This window comes from Carassius gibelio, chromosome B5 (assembly GCF_023724105.1).
Source record: "Carassius gibelio isolate Cgi1373 ecotype wild population from Czech Republic chromosome B5, carGib1.2-hapl.c, whole genome shotgun sequence".
Taxonomy (NCBI): domain Eukaryota; kingdom Metazoa; phylum Chordata; class Actinopteri; order Cypriniformes; family Cyprinidae; genus Carassius; species Carassius gibelio.
The window spans coordinates 28,702,317-28,726,139 of NC_068400.1; the positions used below are offsets into that span (position 1 = coordinate 28,702,317).

The 23,823-nt window shown below is 37.0% G+C and overlaps 1 protein-coding gene across 1 annotated transcript in view; it reads right to left on the reverse strand.

The window, feature by feature from the left end:
- Positions 1-23,823, reverse strand: part of LOC127958831 (transmembrane protein 8B-like) — a 119,449-nt gene that overhangs the window by 2,846 nt on the left and 92,780 nt on the right. Inside the window, exons 7-12 of the mRNA XM_052557839.1 lie at positions 17,288-17,384; positions 16,123-16,246; positions 15,127-15,269; positions 11,014-11,192; positions 10,352-10,498; positions 8,753-8,869 (exon numbers count right to left, since the gene is read on the reverse strand). Of these exons, the coding sequence (XP_052413799.1) occupies positions 8,753-8,869; positions 10,352-10,498; positions 11,014-11,192; positions 15,127-15,269; positions 16,123-16,246; positions 17,288-17,384 (807 nt within the window). The remainder of the gene's footprint in view (positions 1-8,752; positions 8,870-10,351; positions 10,499-11,013; positions 11,193-15,126; positions 15,270-16,122; positions 16,247-17,287; positions 17,385-23,823) is intronic.

Below are 23,823 nucleotides of genomic sequence, written 5' to 3' on the forward strand. Positions count from 1 at the left end.
GAATTTTAACTATGAAAAACTGTCTTATACGGCTGAGGGAATAAAGAATGGGAGCTCTAGCACACACTCAAAGGCAGCGTTTAATATCCTATGACAGTATAGCAAGCCGCAGGATTTAAAAAGCAAGGGCCCGAAATGCCCGAGATGCTTTAAATCTCATGATTCTACATTGTTACTGCTGTCAAGCATGTAGAGCAGTCAATCAAACACACACACACACACACACTCAGGCGACTGCTGATGACTCAATCACATTTCTCCTGCATATAGAAAGGTGTGGGTCCTCTATGACATTGCAAATCTCATATTCCTCTGATAACTGATTCGACTCCAGCTTTTGCCGGCTTCCTGTGCAATTTCAAAACCGAAGTTACTAAAGTTTGTGAAACTTTACAATTGCTGAACAACTGCATTTCTTGTCCTCATTTCTTGTCACATTACAGTCACATACTTCAGAAGATCCTTATCTGAGAATGTACCGGAAAGCCTTCAAAGCCATTATGTATATTCTGTCATTTCCATACATTGGAGAAAGCACTCACTGAATCCTTTCTTACGGCGATTTTGCAAGTTTATTGAATTTACTGCTTGTGTGGCCTTGAGAGTTATTTTACATGCATTTCTTTGTCAAAAACACATTTGATGGATTTTCCTGGTGACAGTTCAGCTGTGATTTAATCCGTGTTTATGACAACACCCATTCATTTGATTAAAGTTTTGTCTTTAAAGGCACTTAAGAGGTAGAAACATTCCTCAGATTCACTGTGCTCTTTTAAAGGGCTGCAACTTATTCATGTTTTCCTCTAAATGAGAACCTGTAATACACAGCTTGTTTTAAATATTAATAATAATAATGATAATAATAAATTAAACAACAACAACAACAACAATAATAATAATAATAAATACACATTACTATTAAGTTTTATTATTACTTATATTACTTATATTATTACTACATTAATGGTCTAGTAGAAATATTCCCTTAATGTGACAAATGCACATTTTACTTGAAATGTACAGCACATATAAATCTATCTATCTATCTATCTATCTATCTATCTATCTATCTATCTATCTATCTATCTATCTATCTATCTATCTATCTATCTATATGTCTATATGTCTGTCTGTCTGTCTGTCTGCCTGTCCGCCTGCCCGTCTGCCCGTCTGCCCGTCTGCCCGCCTGCCCGTCTGTCTGTCTGTCTGTCTGTCTGTCTGTCTGTCTATCCTTACTTAAAATGTGCCTTTGTTACAGTATGGTGGTATATATACCTGTGTTGTCCCTTAAAAAATAATATTATTTGGTGTAATCTAGTTTAATCATATTAACTAGTCACATTAACAAAATAATGAATAAAAAACAGTTCATTTAGACAGATGAAAAACATTTTTAGAGTGTATGCAAATATCAGTATCATTATGAGTTTATAATGAGTTCTACAGCTTAAACCATTAGGAGAAAGAAACATCCTGCCCTCTGTCAACATTTCCCCACTCATTAATCTCCAGGCACATAACAGGTGCATGTTGCAAAAGGACAGAATGAAATGGATGAGCTCTAAATGTGACACTTAACTGATGGGCCTAGACTGAACCAACCCAAACACACAACAACAAAACAACACTTCACACTGGTGCACATCACAGCAAACCCCATATGTTCTCGTCTTCATGTCGCATGCTGTTTATTGATGAGGATTATTCTCAAAATGTGCTTGACTCCTATACGTTTCTTTTGAGTTGCATTGAAATTTATTGTCGTTTATATGTACAATTATAAGGCTGCTGTTTTGACAGTAGGGTTGGAATCCAACACCCACGGTCCTGACCACATCCTTAAACAGTACAGGCTGCTTCTGAGATGGATCACACTTATTTAACCACCTCTGAGGGATAAGCACTAATACATTTATAAAGAATTCATCGGTCATGCAGGATATACCTTCAGATATTGAGTAGATGACACATGAATCAATGATGCCTGGACACAATCTGAAACATGGTGCTTCACGCCTCAAATCTGGTTAGCATGCTTTTGGAGCATTGAAATGCAGAGCAAAATGTATTATTAGCCCACAATCTACTCAGCATAATTGCTTACGTTTTCAGCAGTTATTTATCATTCTGTCTGTGAAATGCTGCATCATGCATGAAGCTCAGACAGTATATTCATATCACAGAATAGAAGCTTATTAACTAGAAACGTCTCGGTTATTCCTGATGGAGGGAATGGAGACTTTATGTCCGTTATGAACCGAGACATTCCCTATCTGTCAGTCACTTCAAGTTATGTTGATGCCGACATTAGGGGTCTATGAAAAGCACCACAACCTGAACCCCATCACAACCCTATGCATGGCAAATGTTGACAAGGAGGCACTTGTCAGACAAATGCTACGCAAAGGTCATAACCTTTCCACCGCCGAAGTCTTTGACAGTGCCGCCGAACACTCCAGCCTGGGAGATGGGAGCATCAAGAAAGCGCACTTTGTTGATGTCGCTCATTTCAGCAAGGCTGTGCCATAGATTGCACTCTTGGGCCACAAGTGTAGACCTTAATCACCCAGAGAATGAAGTCGGTCGTCGAGCACAGCTCCTGCATTAACCCCGGGTAGATACTACCCTCATGCATTTGTCTGAGTGCCTTGGCTTGATGGACCTGCAGGATAACCATGGCATGCAGGGCAGAGGTGGCTTGGCCCACAGCACTGTAAGCTGTGGTGGTGAGAGCCGCACTCAGCTTACCGGCATTGGATGGGAGACGAGGGCGATTCCTCCAAGTGGTGTCAAATGTGAATCTGACTCTGCGGACAATTGTCCATCCCCCGATGCCATGATTTTCATTTGATCCTTGTATCGGTACACCGAATTATACGCTGGGCACGTAGTGAGATGGCACAGCAGAATCACTGGGGAGCCACACAGGACAGATGCTGTAGGAGGTGTAAGAGGTTTATGGGGACTGGCCCGATGAAGAGGCTCTCACTGCAACCCTCAGATCCCCCAGAACACTAGCCGATAGTTCTCTGCTTGTGGCAGAGAAACCATCACAGGAAGTGACAGAGGGAGTCCCTCCCATCCCTGTGAGGAGAGAGAGGTGTGAACACAGCGATCCCATGGTCACACATTCACAGTAAACGCATGAACCATCCACGAACGCAACTTAAGTGTGCTGGATGCCCAGACACCAAAGACAACAATCATGTCTGCTGACAAAGAATAGGAAATTACCACAACCAAGAGGACACGGACAGAGCACCAGAGAGAATTCGCCTGGTGAATCACAAACTGTGATTATTCACTTGGCTCCAAAGCAAAAATCTGATGAGTGGATGCACTATTTATACCCGTATGAACAGTGAGTGGCTCAGGTATGCAAAATTCACTAGCCATATTCACTGGCATTTCATCAGAGAGGATTCGGGCTCCCATGTAAGACCCCTAATGTCAACATCGTCATAGCTCGAAGTGACCAACAGACAATTAACTAGTTTCCACTGGAGCCATTATCCACAAATGGAGAAACTTGGAATAGTGGTGAACCTTCCCAGGAGTAGCTGACCTACCAAAATTACTCCAAGAGCACAACGGCGACTCATCCAGGAGGTCATAAAAGAACCCAGAACAATATATAAAGAACTGCAGGCCTCACTTGCCTCAATTATGGTCAGTTCTTATGATTCAACAATAAGAAAGATACTGGACAAGGACAAAAATGGCATCCATGGGAGAGTTCCAAGGCAAAAGCCACTGCTGACCAAAAAGAACATAAAGGCTTGTCTCACATTTGCCAAAAAATATCTTAATAATCCCCTAGACTTTTGGGCAAATAAAAGGACAAATTCCACAGCAGAAGGTGTTGAATGACCCTGAATATGAAATTAAGAAGGGTCATGCAACATGACAGTCCAAAAGTAGCCGTTTATCCACATCAGATACATTCTTGTTATGGCTTAGTCAGAATGTTAACCTCCAATAAACTACTATTCCCTGATCAAAGCAGGCCATTGTAGCAAAACATCCCATAATCCAATTAAAACTTAACAATTAAAAAAAAACAGTCAAAAAACCTAACTGCTATGAGTGGTATGATCACAACAAAAAGCTTTACAGATTTTTTTTTTACATAGATCACACTTTAGAAAAAATTTGTGGAAAAAAATGCTGAGAATTCCAAAGGGTTCTTATTCTTCCCCTCACAAAGCTATGTTTTAAACATAATGTCCCTTTATTTGGTTTGTAGGCTATATCTCAAGCATTATTCTAATGTAAAAATAAAATGTGTATTCCTCTAGCAGGTGTAATTTGATTTTAAGTGTTAGAAAGTGTTCAAATTGTGACTGTTATTGGATATACCAAATGAAACTCACATCTCACTGTAAGGGAAGAGAGAACACCCATCCAGACAATAAGTTTCTCTTTGTCTCTCAATAGAGATCAACAGGAGTGTTCTAGAAGTAAAAATCGCATTAATTTTCCAAAGAAAAAGATTTTTAACAATGACAAACCATTCAAGAAGATGGACCTATCATGAATTCATATATACATATATGAAAAATGTATTTGCTAAAGTTTTTCAAGTCATGTTATTATTATTATATTGTGTTTTATTGTGCCAGTTAGCTGTTTTTTTTTTTTTTACATAATCAAAATAACCCAACATCAGTATGATTGAGATGAACTGGAATGCACCATGTGTCATGATTCTGCCCTCGTGTCCTTGATTTTTCCCTGGTCTCGAGGCAGGATCATGACAGACCCGTGTTTTGTGTACAAGCACATGGCCTTGTCTTCAGGCCATGTGCTTGTGTTGTCTCGTTCCCTTGCCCCGCCCCTCTTGTTATCCTAGTTGTCGTGATTACCTTACCTGTGCCACCTGTTGTGTCTTGATTAGTTCTCCTATTTAGATCCCCTAGTGTGCTCTGTCTTTTGTCGGTGCATTGTTTCCTCATATGTGTTTCTACATGTCAGCCTCGTGAGATATGGTATCCTTGTAACCCCTTTAAGAAGTCTTTGTATAACCGTGAGTGTTTGTTTGTAGTTAGTGTTTAGAGTCTTTGTTTATCTTGTCTACCAAGTCTTGTTTAGTTATTTAGTATCTGCCCTTGTCATTGATTTCCCCCTCGTGGGTTTTGTTTTTCCCATTTTGGTATTTAATAAACCGTTGTGTTGTACTTCCCGTCTGCTACTGAGTTCATCCCTTCCCTCCACATAACACCATGAAAAAACATGGCTTTGAATTGTTAAAATAATCTGTTAATCTGTTTTTGCAAATGAACTCTTCACACACACAAATATTGTAACAATATAAAAACTCCATAACTAAACTTAACAAAAATAAAGACAGAAACCAAACACAAAATAAAGTCCAGGTCTGGTCCTCTCTCGTCCTTCACTGCCGTCGCTCCTCTTTTGTATCCTTCTGATCTCCTCCATGGGACTTGAGACCGGTGAGTGGAGCAGGTGTCACTCATTTCCCAATCACTCCACTGGCCTCGCTCCATTCCCACGGCTCTTGGCCCCGCCCCACTCGTCACATACCCCCCTCGCAGGCCGGGGGTACCCACGAGACTGTGCTCTACTTCCAGCAGGATAATGCACCATGTCACAAAGCTCAAATCATCTCAGACTGGTTTCTTGAACATGAAAATGAGTTCACTTTACTTAAATAGCCTCCACAGTCACCAGATCTCAATCCAATAGAGCAGCTTTGGGATGTGGTAGAACGGGAGATTCACATCAAAAGGAGGTCCAACCCGATACTAGCTAGGTGTACCTACAGTAATAAAGTGGCCAGTGAGTGTGTGTGTGTGTGTGTGTGTGTGTATACAAAAGAGTATACAAGTTTAATGACTATATGATAAAATAAATGAAATTTAAAAAGTTTCATGAACACTGATGAAATTATTCAGTATTTGTAAAAAAAAAAAAAAAAAAAAATTATTATATAATGTTGTTGTTAACTTTAGGCATAACTCTCTTCACTTTTTACTTGAACTAATTTATGCTTTTCGTGTACATTCAGATTGCAGAGCCCAAAAACACAACAAGAGGATCACAGGAGATAATGATAAACTGCACTGTAAACAAATTGTGTGAGCGTAGCATGTCACAAGCTTGATCAATTTTAGCTTTTCCCTCAGTGCTACAAAAGATGTGAGAATCACACAGTTGGACACTTTGTCCTGTGTTTGCGTAGGCTTGGGGAGCTTTGAAATAAAGGTGTCAACCGACATGTTTTAACAACAAAGACATTATGTGCCATGGTACGTACCATGGAGATGATAGACGTGTGTATTTGACAGTCTGTGTCACAATCAGTGAATGACAGAATTAGAGGAATCTGTACTCGTTTTCGAATATGACATTCAGAAATGCAATAAGATTTCGGCCTATTCATTTGTTTTGTCTATATTAAAAGGGTTTGCAGTTCTGTGTTAATAATAGGTATTAAGATTAATTAAAATTTAAATTTTAAATCATTAAAAACTACATTCTTTTGCATCACCAGTTGTCATAAATGTGCATCAAACATCAGGTTTAAGCAGAGCAAATCCGTAGCACATCAAGAGCAACATAAGAAAATTCAAATGTCTCATTCTGTTTAGATGTGATTTTCCTCTTTCTATTCTATTAGAAGCGTGAGGAAGAAATGATCTGTGCTTGTCGTAGTCGTTGTTGAACCTTTGCTATTCTCTCTCATTATTTCTCTCTCACACAATACAGTATATCTTTGTAGCTGCAGTAGTAGTTCATTGGCTCCTCTTCTCTCTGCATGTATATATCCAGCAGCACATCTGACTCAAGGGAAGACATGCTTCTCACACTCAACTGTAATTTGCCAGAGGCTCTGGCAAAGACTTCTCCTTGTCCAACACCCATTATTTTTTTATCATCTCACTTCAGGAAAGCAGTGTGGTCGCTTGAGGAATTAGCATAAAGTTCAAGCTGCCTGGTAATAGAACAGCAAGGGTGTCTCTAATACTGACAGAATGGAAAAACTTTGAATGCCACACCATGCTAATGCATAGATAAATGCAGCCTTGAACGAGGGGGCACATGCTGAACCAGGTAATGTGAAATGCCTTCATAAATTATAGATATTGAAAAGGTGCTTTGTTGTCACTCAGCAGCCAAAGAAAAAAATAGCACTGGCATTTAACTGCTGGATCCATCAGACTGAAAGAACAAGGTTATTTTTGGGCAAACAGGCACATTGCCTTACAATAGTGTATGATGTTTTCATTACATTTACAAACAAACAAAACATTTATTTTATCCACTTAACGAGACTGAAAAGCTTGTGAGAATATCTCTTAAGCTATCTTAAACCAGTAAAAGTTTGTTTTGCTGGTCTGTTGGCTAATTTTAAAAGGATTTTGGGCCTAGTCCGGCTAAGAAACAAACTGGACCAGCTCGAGAAAAGCTTAAAGCAGCTAAGACCTGCTTAAACCAGAGAGAAGAACGCAGACTATTACAGTCCAGCAAAACAGCATTTGCTGGTTTACACCAGGGGCTTTAGCAGGTATAGGTTCAGAAGACAAAAACTAAGATAACAATCATTTGTGGCAAATGACAATGCCTCTATCTTGCAACCACAACTCTAACATCTGTTAATTTTTTTTTAGCTCTGAGCCATTTAACTGAAATCCATTCTGGCATGTTTAAATGATATATTAAACATTTAATAAGGATGCTTTACAGTTAAGGATGTAACGATTCACTCAACTGAAAGTTGCGGCCTGTGATCATTTTGTGAGTTAAAGTACGTTTTTTATCAACTTTTCCCCTTTTGATGTCATTTCTAGTGAGAAAGGAATATTGCAGTAATTAAATATTCACTATAGTTATCACCAAAGCTCTCTGTCTATTTTGCTGTAGATCATTAAACCGTTACTCTGCCTCAGAAGCCTGTCTGCCTCATACGGCAGCGAGGCAGCAAGTCAGCTGCCTAAGTTTTCGGATGCAGCCCAGGACCGACGTTGCCTATCCCTGTAATTGACTAATAGAGCACTTCCATATTATTTCTCTTTTGTTGGTTTTGATTTGTAAGTTTCTTTGTATAAAAGCCTAAATAACTAAATTTAAATATAATGTACATGTAAATAACCAAACTAAGCTGAATTTTTTTTTTTTTTTTTTTTTGATTTTGAAATCAAAACAATAAGTAACAAATCAAATAAATATCTTCATATAAACAAAATAAGGCTTCGTCTGTGCTCTTTCCATTCAAAATGAGAGGCAACCACTGCATTTTAATCATGATCCAACAAAGATGCTGCATACATGCAACATGAGCAGTTTTTAATCTAAATTAGATTGTATAATTTCGAAATTTTAAGCAAAAACAGAATGGTTTGACTTCAGTTTTGTTAATCTATACATAAAATATATCTGCATGAAACATCAGACGAGCTGAACGAGATGCAGATTCACGCTTAAAGCCTTTCCTTGGTTTCCGCTGTGAACAAAGCAGCGCTGCACTTATGAACTTTAATATACATTAAACAGATGCAAGATGAAAAGAAAAATATATATATATCTAAACTTTTCTAAAGACAGTAAGTTCCCCTCAGACATGCATTCATATAAATTTCTACCCCAATTGAATCGTGATTTGTTTAGCCCCTCAACTGATTTGAATTGTCACATATTTGAATCGATTTATAACTGGCTTGCGGTTAATTGTTACATGCCTAATTACAGTCCTAAACACATGGAATCTATGCATGTGCACAATGCTACTTACCCAGGCAATGGCCATGATGCCTAAAGCGAAAAGACTGGGGCCCAGCAGGTTCCACAGGCCATGGCGGTCCAGCTGTAAGGCCATTGACAGAGCCATCGCCCCCAGCAAGTACAGCACCTGGTGGGACAGCGGCAAAGAGTTAAATTATTAGTCCAAACCTCAAAAACTCATCTTGTCTAGAGGCGATAGTGAGTCCCCAGTCCAATTAGGACCATCTTGCATCGGCCACCCTCTCTCAGTCAGACTGCAAGTAAAGAGTGCTGGTGCTAAAAATGTCTCTCTTACTCTCTTTCCTTCCCTCCTAAAGTTCAGAACAGTTTTGACATGGGTGATTTTATTAGTGTCTGCAAACTGCAGCACTCAGCAAAACACACGCAATCACCTAACGCATATAGAAGCATTCTCCCTAGAGGAGAGCTATTTTTTCTTGATCTTTCCATTAGACGCTTCAATCACAAACCGCAGTCCTCTCACTTTATTTTTCTGATTCTAAATTACTCAAATTACTCAAGTTAATCACATTCTTACAGTCTTTCTCCCTGTGTTCCTTCAGCGGTTGAGAAACTGAAGACTGAACTACAGAGAGTGTGCACATACCTGAAAGTGCCCACCTATATTTACTCAGCTCCACAGTGAAATGTCACCATCATTATGACAGCACATGACAGACTGCTGACATTCGTATATTTACACTCTGTGTAAGCGCTTTACTGAGGTGGACAAAATTTCTGCTCTCTTGCACATCTTGGAAAGCTCTTTTCTTGGCAATAAAGTCCATGAAAAACTACTGGCCTCCATGAATCACACAAAATGAATTTATAGAATTTGATGACACAAGAAATATACAGCATTTCTGGGCTCCAGAGCTTTCGTATGTCATTTTAACTATCAGATTGTGGTTCTTATATAAAATACAGCGACCCTAAAAAGAGAATTTTGGACACATACATTGCTTTTCAAAAGTTTGAGATTGGTATTATTTGTAATGCTTTTAAAAGGAGTCTCTCATGCTGCATTCATTTAAAGCAACATACAGTAAATCAGTAATATTCTGAAATATTTAAAATATATATTTTTTAAATGTTCATATATTTTTACAAAACAATTTATTCTTGTGATGGCAAAGAATACATTTCATTTAATTTGGTGCTTGAGAAACATTTATTATTACTATAATTTATTATTATTATTATTTATATAACAGTTGTGCAGCTTAATATTTTTCTAGAAACTGATATTTTTTTCAGTATTCTTTAATGAATATAAAGTTCAAAAGAACCATCTATAATTAAAATAGAAATCATTTATGACATTATATAATTCTTTACTGTCAATTTTTTACCTTGCTGAACAAAAGATTATTTTAATGTAAATTAATTGCTTTAAAAATCATACTCACCCCAAAGTTTGAATGGTAGAAGTTTCAGTGTGGTTTGTTTGTTTTATTCTTTATTCAATGCAGACACACTCATACATTTTTGAGCTCACTGAAAATTATAGCCACACTTACAAAACATTTGGAAGCTCAGAGTGAAGAACCACAAGGTTTATCAAGTTTTTATTTATTTGCATCTGATTTAGCATCTGAGTGATTTTTACCTGTTTGATAATGGATTTGAGTCTGGCCATGGCGATAACAGTGACCCACACCGACATGAGCGAGCCGAGGAAGTCACAGAACTGCAGCACGTCATACTCCATGATGCAGAAGACCACAATGCCTGGCTGGTCACAGGCATGATAAAACTGTTCAGGGGTGAAAGAAGAAAACAAAAAGGTCAGAGGAGGCATGAATAAAATCTGACATTTTGACATGTCACTGGTCCTTAACTGTAATCTCCATACTTCAGCTGCCACTGATATGCTGAATTAGAACTCGTGATGGGTTTGTGAGATAGTCAGCAGGTCTTCAAGCACTTATTGCGTTAATTAGGCGTATTTGTTCAAAACTGGAACAGAATGCAAATCTAGTATAAAACATAAATTATACAACAGTTAGTTCCAGTTCTTTTATAAAACTGGTCCATTGAGTTTATTTACAAGTTACAACGGCTTTGAACATATCTCATCAAGTCAGAATTTAGAGTTAGGATTATTATGTTTGAAACTATATAATCTTTATTTAATTTCAGGTGATTCATGAAGAGTGAGGAATATGACGTGTTAATGTCAACATGAAACTAGCAACTAGCAACTAGCAACTGAAATGTTTATGCTATGCCCATTTTGGGTCCATTTTTGAACCAGGCCTTCAAACTCACAGTGGAAAAGAACATGGTGAAAATATAGACAGATGCCTCCAGCAGGTAATGACCGCGGATGGCGATGGTCACAGGTGGGACGAACATCAGGTTGCTGAGGCACAGGAGGAGAGTTGAGAGCAGCTGGAAGCCGTAGGAGTACGCCTTTGTGTTGTCCGTACAACCCCAGCCATCCCATCCTAGAAAAGCACACACAGGTTAATAACCAAAATGGTCCTATAGTAGACTAAAAATGGACCAGAAAACATAAATCATGAAAACTTCCGTCCCATTAAAGAGTCCTGGGGGAGGAAAAATCATGTATAGTGCTTTCCACAAAAATATGATGGTGCACATCTGTTTTCAACATTGATGATAATAATAATAATAATAATAATAATAATATATGTTTCTTGAACAGCAAACAAGCATATTATAATGATTTCTGAAGGATCATGTGACACTGAAGTCTGGAGTAATTCAGCTTTGCCATTACAGGAATAAATTACATTTTAAAATATGTTCGAACAGAAAACAGCTATTCTGAATGGTAATAATGTTTCATAATATTACAGTTTTTATTGCATTGCAGCCCCAAGTTTTTGAAAGGCAGTGTATGTACAATATACTCCTGTCCACATCCTCAAAGCAAACTAAGCAAGCAAAAACGAAATAATAATACACACATTGGCAATTCATGTAATGCTAACAAAGAAAAAGAACATCACAGAAATACACATGTACTTCCTTCCTTGTTCACACACACATTCTGTTCCTCATCTGTCAGCTATTGTAAACAGCTTCATAAATATAGATTGGATTCGGGCAGCCTACTGTTATATAAACACCATGAAGGAAAATAGATGTACTTGCACCTCAAACCTCTCATAGAAAATGCTAGAAAACATACCCCAAATCTCTCTGATTATGAAGCCTTAATTAGCCAAACCACAAACAAAAATCCTCAAAGGCATGTCGTGATTGAAGTCTCGCCGAGTGTCGACAAAGACGGTCAATTGAGCTTTACCAGACACTCGAGAACAGAGAAGAGCTTTGCATGCGTGCTGTATCAGAGCACTCAGCTGTTTGCCAGAAAACATTCATTAAAAGGGTAAATTTGTCTATGCTAATGACAAAAGAAACGATGGGTAGGAATCCAGGGGGAGAGGGGGAAACGAGGCACCAGAGCTTTATAATGGTGCTGTAATTGAGAGGTTGTGATTAGCATATTTCTCAGGATCATCAAATGTCCTCTAATTAAAAACCACTTGATTTGTGATCACACAGTTATACAGCAACAGGATTGGCACATGTGTAACTGAAGCATTTAACATGCCAATTAACTTTGATTGGCATCTGACAGCAGAGGATGAAAGATAAGAAATGGAATTAAAACTTTTTACTGTGATTATAATCATATTAACCACATGTGTGATAACACCCTGGTTAGGGAGGATAGACTTGTTCAATTTGTTGAATGACACAGAATTCCTGCTCCAAAATTTTCCTGAAAGATTAAGTTTCAATGAGTCTTTTTAAGCATACGTGTCACATTTCAAGTGAAGGAACTAAAAAATGTCCTGCACGCCACTTCTAGGACTGCTGGGGATTTCGGCACCACTTTTGATTTGTGACACATAATTACATCTGATATTTCTAATATGGCAAGTGCATGAGTTGATTCCTTGCAAAACAAAACAAAACCAAACAAAATTTAATTGTAGCATTATGAAGAAAACTCACTGCCTTTCAAAAGTTTTAGGTCAATAAGATTGGTTGATTGTATGATTGATTTTTATTTTATTTCATTCAGCAAGAGCACAATAAGAAATACGTTTAATTGTAATAATTTTTCTCAGTATTTCTGATCAAACGAATGCTGCCTTATAGCTTAAAAACCTTTTAAAAATCATGAATATTTTATCTACTATACTGTATGTGAACTGATTCTCAAATTCCTCTGCCTTTAAAACCTGGAATGTGAAACCTGTATTTAGTATACATGAGAAAATTCAAAGATAATGCATTTTATTGTTCTTCTTAACCACTAAACAGGCAATGTGCACCACACAATACATATTCTTAAGCCCTTTTTATTCCTGGAGAGAAAGTTCCCTTTTTTTCTGGGGTGTTTTTTTTTTGTTGTTGTTTTTTTTTTTTTTATAATATATATTCCTGTTTGCGCACAGCTTCCCTGTCAAACAAATATATTTATTGAAGAATAGTATATATAAATATCAGGTCAGGAGTTATGAAGCGCTCATTGAGAACCGTTTCTGTCAGACGCGTCTGATTCGTCGAGAACCGAGGAGCTGATGATACTGCGCATGTGTGATTCAGTGTGAAGCAGACTGACTCACAGCTCGTCTGAACCGAACTGATTCTTTTGGTGATTGATTCTGAACTGATTCTGTGCTTATGTTATAAGCGCGGGTAAACTGAAGGCTTGAATGAAGGGCAGTCATCGCTAAAGACATTACATCGAGCGCAAAAGAACCGGTGAACCGTTTTTTTTTTTTTTAACTGGTTTATTTGATCGAATTGTCCGAAAAAAACGGTTCACTTGAGCACCTGCTCCTTTGCCTCAAAAGTGCCCTTTTGTCAAAGCAAAATTTCCTCGAATTTTTTTTTTGTAATAACATACCCTATTGTGAATGCCTACCAACGCCCAATCATAATATTATTACAATTTATTAATAATAATTTAGTCGTAAATAAAATGACCAATATGATGACCTTTCACCTGACTGGGAAAATTCCTCAGGCTGCACGCGCATTTTTAATTGTATTTTCAGAACCGTGGCAGCTGGTAAGTGGTGTTTCATTCTCAGCGAAGTGATTTTGATGTTTATTTACTTATTATTATTTTACAAGAACGATGTGATGTGAGAACATGCAGATAAGTTGCTGTGTGTAGCATGTAGTAGTAACACTAGCGTGCTGTTTGAGGGAGAAAGGTTTCACAGGCATCGAGGGGTCTGGTCTTTTTTATGTTATTTGACTAAACTTTTATTATATTACAGTACTTATTTATTTTTTAACACGTTGAGTGCCTTAAAAATAATTATCACAACACTGGTAAGGCTTATTCAGATTTTCTCATTCTCTGAATTATCATTATAAAAATTCAGGAATTAATTATATAATTATATTTTAAATGTGACGCAAATATTTTTTTTTTCTACAATAGCAACAGTGTTTACAACAGCAAGACCACTTTAGCCTGTAAACTCAATAATATCTCTCTGGAAATAAATGTAAAAATATCAATGTCAATAAAAAAATGCATGATATACCTGACATCAAAGTGCAGTGTGAAGGATATGAATAACAAATGTAGCCTGTCATTTGTTTACATTGCAAAGGTGTTCAATTTTAGACAATAACAACTACAACAGTAATAATAATATTAATCACTATATTCCAATGGATCAGTTTTTTTGTGTTTTGTATCAATATTTAAGGTGGACTTATTGATTAGGTGCAAGAGTAGTAGTGATGGTTAAAATAAAAGATTAATGCTGAAACAGAGAAGAAAAAGGCATCAGGTTGGGACAATTTAAGACATTTCAGTTTCTAATCCCAGAGCTATTATTATTTTAAACTTAAAATTGTCTTCTCTATTGTTTCTTTTCTTCAAAGCATTTGCTGCTGTATCAATACATAACCATCCATATCGATACGTGAATCCGCAAGGAATGCATCACAATATATTGCTGTATTGATATTTTGAACAACGCCATTTAAAACCTTGTTCCATGTGCCCCTTTTATACTTTGAGCACCTGCCCCTCCAAAGGTCTCTGCACGGCCCTATTCTTAAGTCTCTTGTAGGAGACACGAAGAAGAATTTTCATCCAATCCTGTTATCATTATCATAGTTGAGGTTGTTAGGAGTATGGGGTTCACATAACTTGGTTCAAATTTTCTGTGCTTGTTTTGTCAGTTTGCCCTAAAGCCAACATGTCGCCAACATGTACTCATAAAATCCAAAATATCTTAAATATTGCAAAAATTATATGTATTACTTAAGGCCCGATGATGAAATTATTTTTTGCTGATCAATTTTCACTCTTGCCTGTTTTAGGGTTAAATATATGACTAAGTCACACCAAGAAAGTCTTGGGGTGCTCACCTGCTTTACACTCGCATGCAGCATAAAGGTAGTTGTTGGTCCGCAGGAGTTTGCACTGGCCATAGGTGCCACAGTCATTGATGCAAGGGGTCAGGTAAGAGCGAAGGTACACCTCAGCGGTTACATTAGTACACATCTCAAACCTGTACAAGAACATGGAGATGACAAAAAGAAGTGAAAAGTCTAATATAAGCTTTTAGGAAAACTAGCAAGAATGAACAGTATGAAATCTCGTTGAACATTCTGAGAACTCTGAAAATGCAGTTACAATAAATGGGGACTGAAGCTTTTAGGGTTGCAAAAGCTTTCAAGCTTTGTGTGAGAAACAGCCCAAAATTAGAGATGTTATCCTCTGTGTCTCTCTCACACAGCAATAGCATGGCTTCACAAGAATAGTTTACAAGTTGCATAGATCACTTTTACAATATTTTTATGGTGCTTTTGCATCCTTTTCTTGAAGTTGAACTCCTCAGTCATTGAAAATACAAAGCAGCACAGTCTTGCAAATTCTCCTTTTGTGTTCAGTGGAAAAAAGAAAATGTTTGGAACAACACGAGGGTGAGTAAATGATAACAGAAACTTCTTTGAGGCCAGCTCTTCCTGTAAGATAATATGAGATGTGAATATAAGTCGATACTGATGCTCTAATCTCCATGGTAGACTACAAATACATACTGTACAGACTCTGTGTGCAATTTCGTATGAAGATATCGAACTTAACATGAACTCTCACTATCAGAATTGATTTTCATTTTGAATTAGAATGATAAAGTAAGGTTGTGAGAGTCTAGGTTAACATAAAAGTGAATTACTGTATTTCAGAGCAGCAAATAGGAAACATCCTCACAGTTCACATGCTGCTACTTCTGCACTTGCTAAATGATGAAGAAGGTAAATACATGGAGTGCTATGAATATTTTACATCCTTTTCTCAGCAACTGCAGTCTGGTAATTTAGAGCACAAATGCAAACAGAAAGACATGCAAATGTGCTCACCCGTGTTCAGTGGCACACAGGGATCGCAGGCTCAGATACCATGTGCCCGTTTGCGGGTAGGGAATCCTCAGTTTGGTGATATTTGCGGTGGTGTTAATGGAGAGATGAAATCCTGAAACTGATTCTGATAAAGAAAGAGCAGAAACGTGTAAAGGAGAAGACAAAACCTAGTGCCACCATTAGCTATGACTTGAACTCACAGTTATTATTGAGAGCATTCTAAAGAAAACCCTGATAAGTGCATATCTGATTGATGTGCTCAACCATAAAAGGGACCATAAAGGAAAATGCATGTGGTAAAAGCAAGTTTACCACATCTCGCCTGCAACCGTGCGATGCAATTTATGTTGCATTTGCATAGAAATGGCGAAATTTTTCTTTGTTTCACCTGAACTGTTTCCAAAAAAAGGCACTTCATTGTTTTTATTGCAATGATTTTGGATCAAAGCCATAGGGCACATGAGTTGTCTTCATGAACATTACAGCAAAGGGCACTGGCCCAAAGCAATTTAAAAGACAAACGGAAATACATTTAAACATTGTCTGTCCCTACACTTTTTTTCTACACTGTAATATTTATGGTAACAGTTTTTCAATACAGATTTTTACCAAAAAACACAACACGAAAATAATGTAATGAACATTAACAAAACAACATAAAATGTAACTTTAAAAACAACATGGTATATAACTGATAACAAATATATATACATAGATACATACATACTGTACATACATGTATATGTATATATATATATATATACATAAAATCTAATCTAATCTAATCAAGAAAATCTAATCAAGTCTGATGTCTCAGTATTTTTTCACTATAAATGTTTAGGTAAAAATAAGAGATACTGTAAGTAGATGTTTTTTACTTAGAATTAATACATTTTTACTGTACTTAAATATATTATCAACATTTTTACTAATCAATATACCACTATAACTATATATTTGCTCATTTAATAATTTTTCACTACATACTGTGTGGTGAGATAACTTATTATTAGCCTATTATTACTGTTATTTATATTTGATAGTAAAAAAAAGTTTTACTATTATATTTTAGAGTTCCTTTTTTTTATTGAAATTGAAAACAATATTTAAAAATGTGATGCTGAAGATACTTTACAGACTACATATGGCGTAATGAGCTTCCTACCAGATTCACATGAGACTGACGTGTTGTCGTGAAGGGACAGCGGCATCCCATGATTCAGGCAGCCAAAGATTGTAATATTCTCTCCTCTCACTGAAGACTGGAGGAGAAAAAAAAGACAAAGTAGGTTTGAATCCTGTTAAAGATAAGTGAACATCAAAGTTAATTAACAAGTTACTTTGAAACACAGACAGTGGGTGACACAAAGCAGGTCAAACAAGGGTTTGGCAGGCAAAGGAGAAGGCTGTGATTTAACTGTTGGAGATGTGATAATTTCATAGAAATATCAAAGGAAAAGAGGTTCTTTGTAGATGAGCGAAAGGCCAATCATCTCCCACAGCAAGCCCCTTATCCACAGACATCTGAAAATAAAGACGTTCGCCCTTGTCTTTCACCCCGTTCATAAATAATACAGAGAGGCCTGATGAATAAGCGAATCCAGAGCACGAGGCAAATTAGTGATCTCTCGCACAAATTGTGGGAGAGAGAGGGGAAAAATAACACTTTGAAGCAAAGTATCATGTTCTCTGACTAATCTGAGTTATTCATTACATTTTATGACAGCAAGCAGTCGGATAGCAATGATAGGCTAATAATTCAATAACATGTCATGTTCTTGGTGCTATCTGAACCCTAATAAAACCATATACATATATGTCCTATACATGGGGGCTCCAAAAACTTTACTCTTTAATCTGGATAGTGCTCAAGAGTCTGAATGTTTCAAATGTATTACAGACGTAAAGTGCAATTTATAGAGCTGTTTTCATATTTAAAGATGAAGTGAATCATTTCAGGGTTCACCAAGACTTGTAGAAACAAACAAACTTGTAGAAGCAGTTGGTATTTATTTATTAGTTTAGGATATTTATATATTTAATCTGTATATATACACACACATACACTCAAAAAATGCACCATATAGATTTAAGTAGGCAAATATGTTAAATTTTAAGATTGAATCATTATATGTGGTTTATATGTTTCTGGTGTGTTGAATGTTTCGCGATAATTCTTTAATCCCTAACTTTGGCATACCCAATAAAAAGGAAAAACTAATGTAATTTCTACATGAAAAAGCAAGTCGTTGCTGCTGCTGCTCTCGTTCAGTTTCAGCCTCGGGATGAAACAGCTGAATCTGACTGTAAGCCATGGTTTGTTTTTGGATGATGGTTTTTCCCTCACGGTAATGTCACAGCTTCCAAACGCACTCTACGCAAAAGCCTACTGGCGCTCGTGATTCTTTAGCTCCGCCCACACGTCACGCCTCCAGCCGGTAGTGGTTTTCCGGGAAAAATCGATACAGACTATCTTTCTCTTATGAATGTAATAAAACTAAAGACTTTTTGGAGTTATGAAGGATGCAGTACTACTCTATAGGTACTCAAGATTAACAGGATATTGAGTGAAAACGAGCATTTCACCCCCCCCCCCCCCCTTTAAATGTATTTAAATTTCTGGCTAATAACTTATATTGACAATGGGACAATCAAACCACTCTGTAAAGTTGTCTCAAGCACATCCCAAAGACTTCTGAACTGGATTCCCAATGCGGTGGTCAATTCATAGAAGTAAATGATTCCTCATGTGACGTGACATACAGCCAAGTGTGGTGACCCATACTCAGAATCTGTGCTCTGCATTTAACCCATGCAAAATGCACACACACCCAGAGCAGTGGGCAGCCATTTATGCTGCAGAGCCCAGAGAGCAGTTAGGGGTTCAATGCCTAGCTCAAGGGCACCCAAGTCGTGGTATTGCTGGCCCGAGACTCAAACTCACAAACCTAGGGTTAGGAGTCAAACTATCTAACCACTATGCCATGACTTCCCCATGCTTAATAAACAACTATTTCACAAGACCAATGGTATTGTCATCCTGGAATATGACATGGTTATTTAAGAGGTGAAAAGCTATGTACTTTAGGGCTAAAAGAATCACTGCAAAACATACAACTTGCCGGAAACATGTTATTTGCAATAATGAGCCAATCCTATTCTTAAACTCTTCAGTATTTGCTTTTTTAAATACAAATGGCCATGCAGTGTATATACAGTGAAACACATTATCTATACATATTCTAATTTCAAATTAATTCATACAAAATAACAATACCCTGATAATTTCTATGCTGCTCACATTTGGGAAGTCGTGGCCTAATGGTTAGAGAGTTGGACTTGTAATCCAAAGGCTGTGAGTTCGAGTCTAGGCCAGCAGGAATTGTAGGTGGGGGGAGTGAATGTACAGTGCTCTCTCCAATCTCAATATCACTACTGAGCTACAAATGGCTCCTCACTGCTCCGGTTGTGTGTTCATGGTGTGTGTGTTCACTGTTGGGTGTGTGCACTTTGGATGGGTTAAATGCAGAGCATGAATTCTGAGTATGGGTCACCATACTTGGCTGTATGCCACGTCTCTTTCTTCTTATATCTATTGTGTCTGATTTAGCAAGCTTTAGTCATCCATCATTGTGAATCTCTGACATTGTCTATTCTTGCATAAGGCCTGACAGCTGTTGAGAATAGAAAATGAAGAATAAGAGCCACTTTCTGTGACATAGGACTGTCTGCAACCATGTAATCTAAATGAACCAAGAGCGTCTCAACCACAGGCTTTTATCGAGCCAATGTTTTTAGTAATCAGTACAACAGCAACTGAAATTTCCTGGCTTCTCTTTTGCTCGATATTCTGCATGGAGTGCTTTAATGTCAATGCTGTGCCAAGCACCTGTGTTGAGCTGGCCTCAGACCAGACCCCAATCAGGGATGTCAGTTTTTAACAATGACGGATGACCACCTGGGTTCACTCAAGGCAGCTCTTGGCTGTCATTCAAGACGGTTTAAAAATTAACAGCCTCCTAAGTTTCCTCCATGCATTTCAAAACTGTAGTGACCACAATATGGTTTCCACATCTGCTGTCAAACGTAGAAGCCACATCTACCACAGAATTGGCATTCAGTAGACAGGGCAACACCTGATGAGTAGAAAGAATTGATTGCAACAGTAGAAGAAGCAATGATGAGCGGTGTTTGCTGTTAAGAATTAATATTCTGCCAACAACTGCAATAGAATGCATTTTTTTTTCATTATATGGATTCTGGCCATTTGTAAATGTACTTGTTGATCTTTACTGATAATTTATTTTGTGTTATGAGGTACATCCACGTGAAATGCATTATCTAAAACGAAAAACAATTGTAAGTGTTCAATTTGTCGGTTGTTATTTGGATGAAGGCAGATCTGAATGAGAAGTCTGTTGTTTACTTGGTATGATATTTTGATTAAAAATTACAAGCCAACAAAAAGTTAAATTAAACATGCATGGATGAATTGTTTGCACAAGGTCATTAAGATGCATTTAGCAAATAGATACAGTAAATGTTCGTTTCATACTAGTCTAGAAACACTAATTCTTTTAGAAATGAAATATTTATGAGTCACTGCATCATACACATTGGTTCATTTAGAAAAAAGAAATGTTTTTTTTTTGTTGAGTAACAAAACACTATTAATGATTTTCACTCATAGACATACAACAGCTATGCCGTGACTTTATCTGAAACTATTTTTATTGGCAGAGCAAAAACAGACAAAGTAACTAGCAATATAGGTCTAAAATGTAAGTTACTTGGTATTTAATTTCCTGTTTATTAAACTGCTGTATAAAGACAATGTCACCCTGACAATGGTGTTGTTTTCTCAAATATCAGCACCCTTATGATAATGCATGAATATATAAATTAAAAATATACAAACCATCAAAATAAACAGAAAATCAAGTAGCACATTTTATTAGATTGACTGTTTAACACTGGCCAAACTGAAAGCATTTAATGCTGCCAGAGTAAAATGGCTGAATTACATCTAATTTAGGGAAGCACAGAGAGCTTAATAAATCGAAGAACAAGAAAGGAACAATGACACAGAGAAAGGAAGGAAATCGAGGTAAATCAGATAAAAACACTCTGTGTCTCTGCTCTCCTTTAAAGCTGATGGGGTCCAGTTATTTCGGTCTGTTTCAGATCTTTTCATGTGACAGTACTCTGACCTTTTTCAACGTTTCATCTTTAGTCAATGGAGTATAAAAAGAAAAACTGCAAAGTCTTTCAACTGCAGTGCTATCAGAATCAGACTGGCTTCCCAAAGCACTAAGAAAGATATTAGTCGCACGCAAGTACTTAATCTCTATGGCAAGTATCCCAATAGCGCTGTTATCTAAGCGGTGCGTGAAAATGTTAGTAAATTAATAAGAGCCTCTGACAACTCGGAACCCATTTCAACTTGGAACTTTTCCACTTACTTTTCTAGTTTATTAGGGAAAAGGGACACATAATGCATCTTCATTATTGCAAAGATATAGGACAATATAATCTAGAATAAAAAAGCGTAGGTTAAAAAATGGCTTTTTAAAGCAATAATGTACAGTCTGTGCATGTCAAGGGTTTCAATTTTAACATAATTACAAAAGGCTATAAATTTGCATCGGACTTCAGTAAAAATGTAATTTAATAAAATTATTTAAAACATGAGATTTGAGAAAGCATCACCTATATGAGCACACACACATACGTACAGTACAACCTACATATTAAGTGTCCAACATACATAAACTGCTACTTAATCAGTCTACATGTTGGTTATCATTCCATTGTAAAATAAGAAGTTAAGATAATTCAAAGTTTAATTTGTATCATTATCTGTATATATTTTTCCTGTACTGAATTTTTACTGAGATGCTATCCAATTCACATTCGGTTTGCAGTATTATAGCATTACTTACTAATTACAAATGCTATTTTGTTTGTCCACCTGACACTGACATTTTTTGTTTGTCAGGCTTTGTTTTTAAAATGTCTTGAGGGACCTTACTTGAAGGACGCAATTACCTCGTGAGCAACGAGCACTTTGCTCCTGCAGAAATCACTTAAAACCTGACAGCAGGCCTGAGTCCTGCTTGACCTCAAACTGTCCATGAGAGCCACTCAGAGCACCCGGAGGGGGGAACAATTTAACACACACACACACACACACACGCACACAGACTCACAGATTCACCTTCACAAAAGGTGGGCTTCCTCACAACAAACATACTGTACACACTTTTCTATCCTCTGGCCTATACTGAAGCTCATTAGCCCAGCACACAGGCTCAGCAATCACCTCTTGGCTTTCTGTCATCCGTACATGTCTGCTTGAGGACAAACTGAACGAACTCTGTGTATCATTCGAAAGTTTTTTTTTTTTTCTATTCATGAAATGTATCCACAAATAAATTAAGCAGCACAGCTGAATTCAACATTGGTGATGATAATTATGTTTTTTGAGCACCAAACCAGCAGAATAGACTGATTTCTTTCACACTGAAGACTGGAGTAATGGTTGCAATTTTTATTTTATTTTTTATAATGCTTTAAGTGGTTCATTAAAAAAAAAATAAAAAAAAAAATATTGGAAGACCACAAAGCTGGTCTGGAGATTTTTCAGAACCATTCCAGTCAGCCAAATATCACAACAACACTCTGAATGGTTTTAGTGGCTCCCAGTGGGCAGTATAACATAACAAGAGTACTAGTGAATGCAGTAGCTGTCATAGCAGCTTCAGTGCTCGACCCCTAATGATGAAGTAATGGCTGATCCTCATGTCAGGATCTGCTCAAAATGGCAGCTTTTAAAAAGTCTAAAAAAAGAGGAATTTTCTTTTAATGAAATGAAAGTGACAATTGCTCAGAGAGCCAAGGAAATCAGCAGCAGCACAAGTGGCATTACAGGCTTGTTTGATGAAATGTCTCAATTTTAAAAACCGATATAATAGCGCTGATGCCCTGTACTGCCGAGATAATGGTTTCAGATATGATGTGCCCTTAGGCACTGCATGGATATTTTCCAAGTTGCTGTGTGTCTGCTCAAGTCTCTAGTCTGTAAGAAGTTGAATATGTGGTCACTCAAATGATATTTGAATCAAATACTAAATTCAGACTTTAATTTCATCAGCAGGCTCAAATTCTCACAACAGCAATATCTGCTAGAACTGTTATTAAATTTCCATAAAAATAAAAAAAAGCAAAATTAAAAAAATAATACAGTACTGATTTTTAGTTGTTTTTATAGACCTTAGATGAATGACAATTAGATCAGTTAAATCTCAGTCATTATTGTTATGAGTGTCTCGCTTTTTATCATATTGCACGGGACAGATCTTTCTAGACTAGTTTTTCTTTTCATGTGTCTAGCATAAACACAACTGGGAACACATTTGGGGTCAGTAAGATTTTTTTTTTTTTAGTTTATGTTTTTGAAAGAACCTTCTTATGTTCATAAAGACTATGTTTATTTAATTAAAAATACAGTTAAAAGAGTAATACCCGAAAATGTTTTTTTTTTTTTTTTCTGTGACGGAAAATTATACATTTTCAGATTTTCACCAAAAATTGCTACTATTGGCTTAATCCTATGTAAACGGGTCAAGTGCCACATACATCCAATCAGTGATACTGATTTGCAAAAATTAAATAACATCTTTAGCCCAGAGTTAATATGTA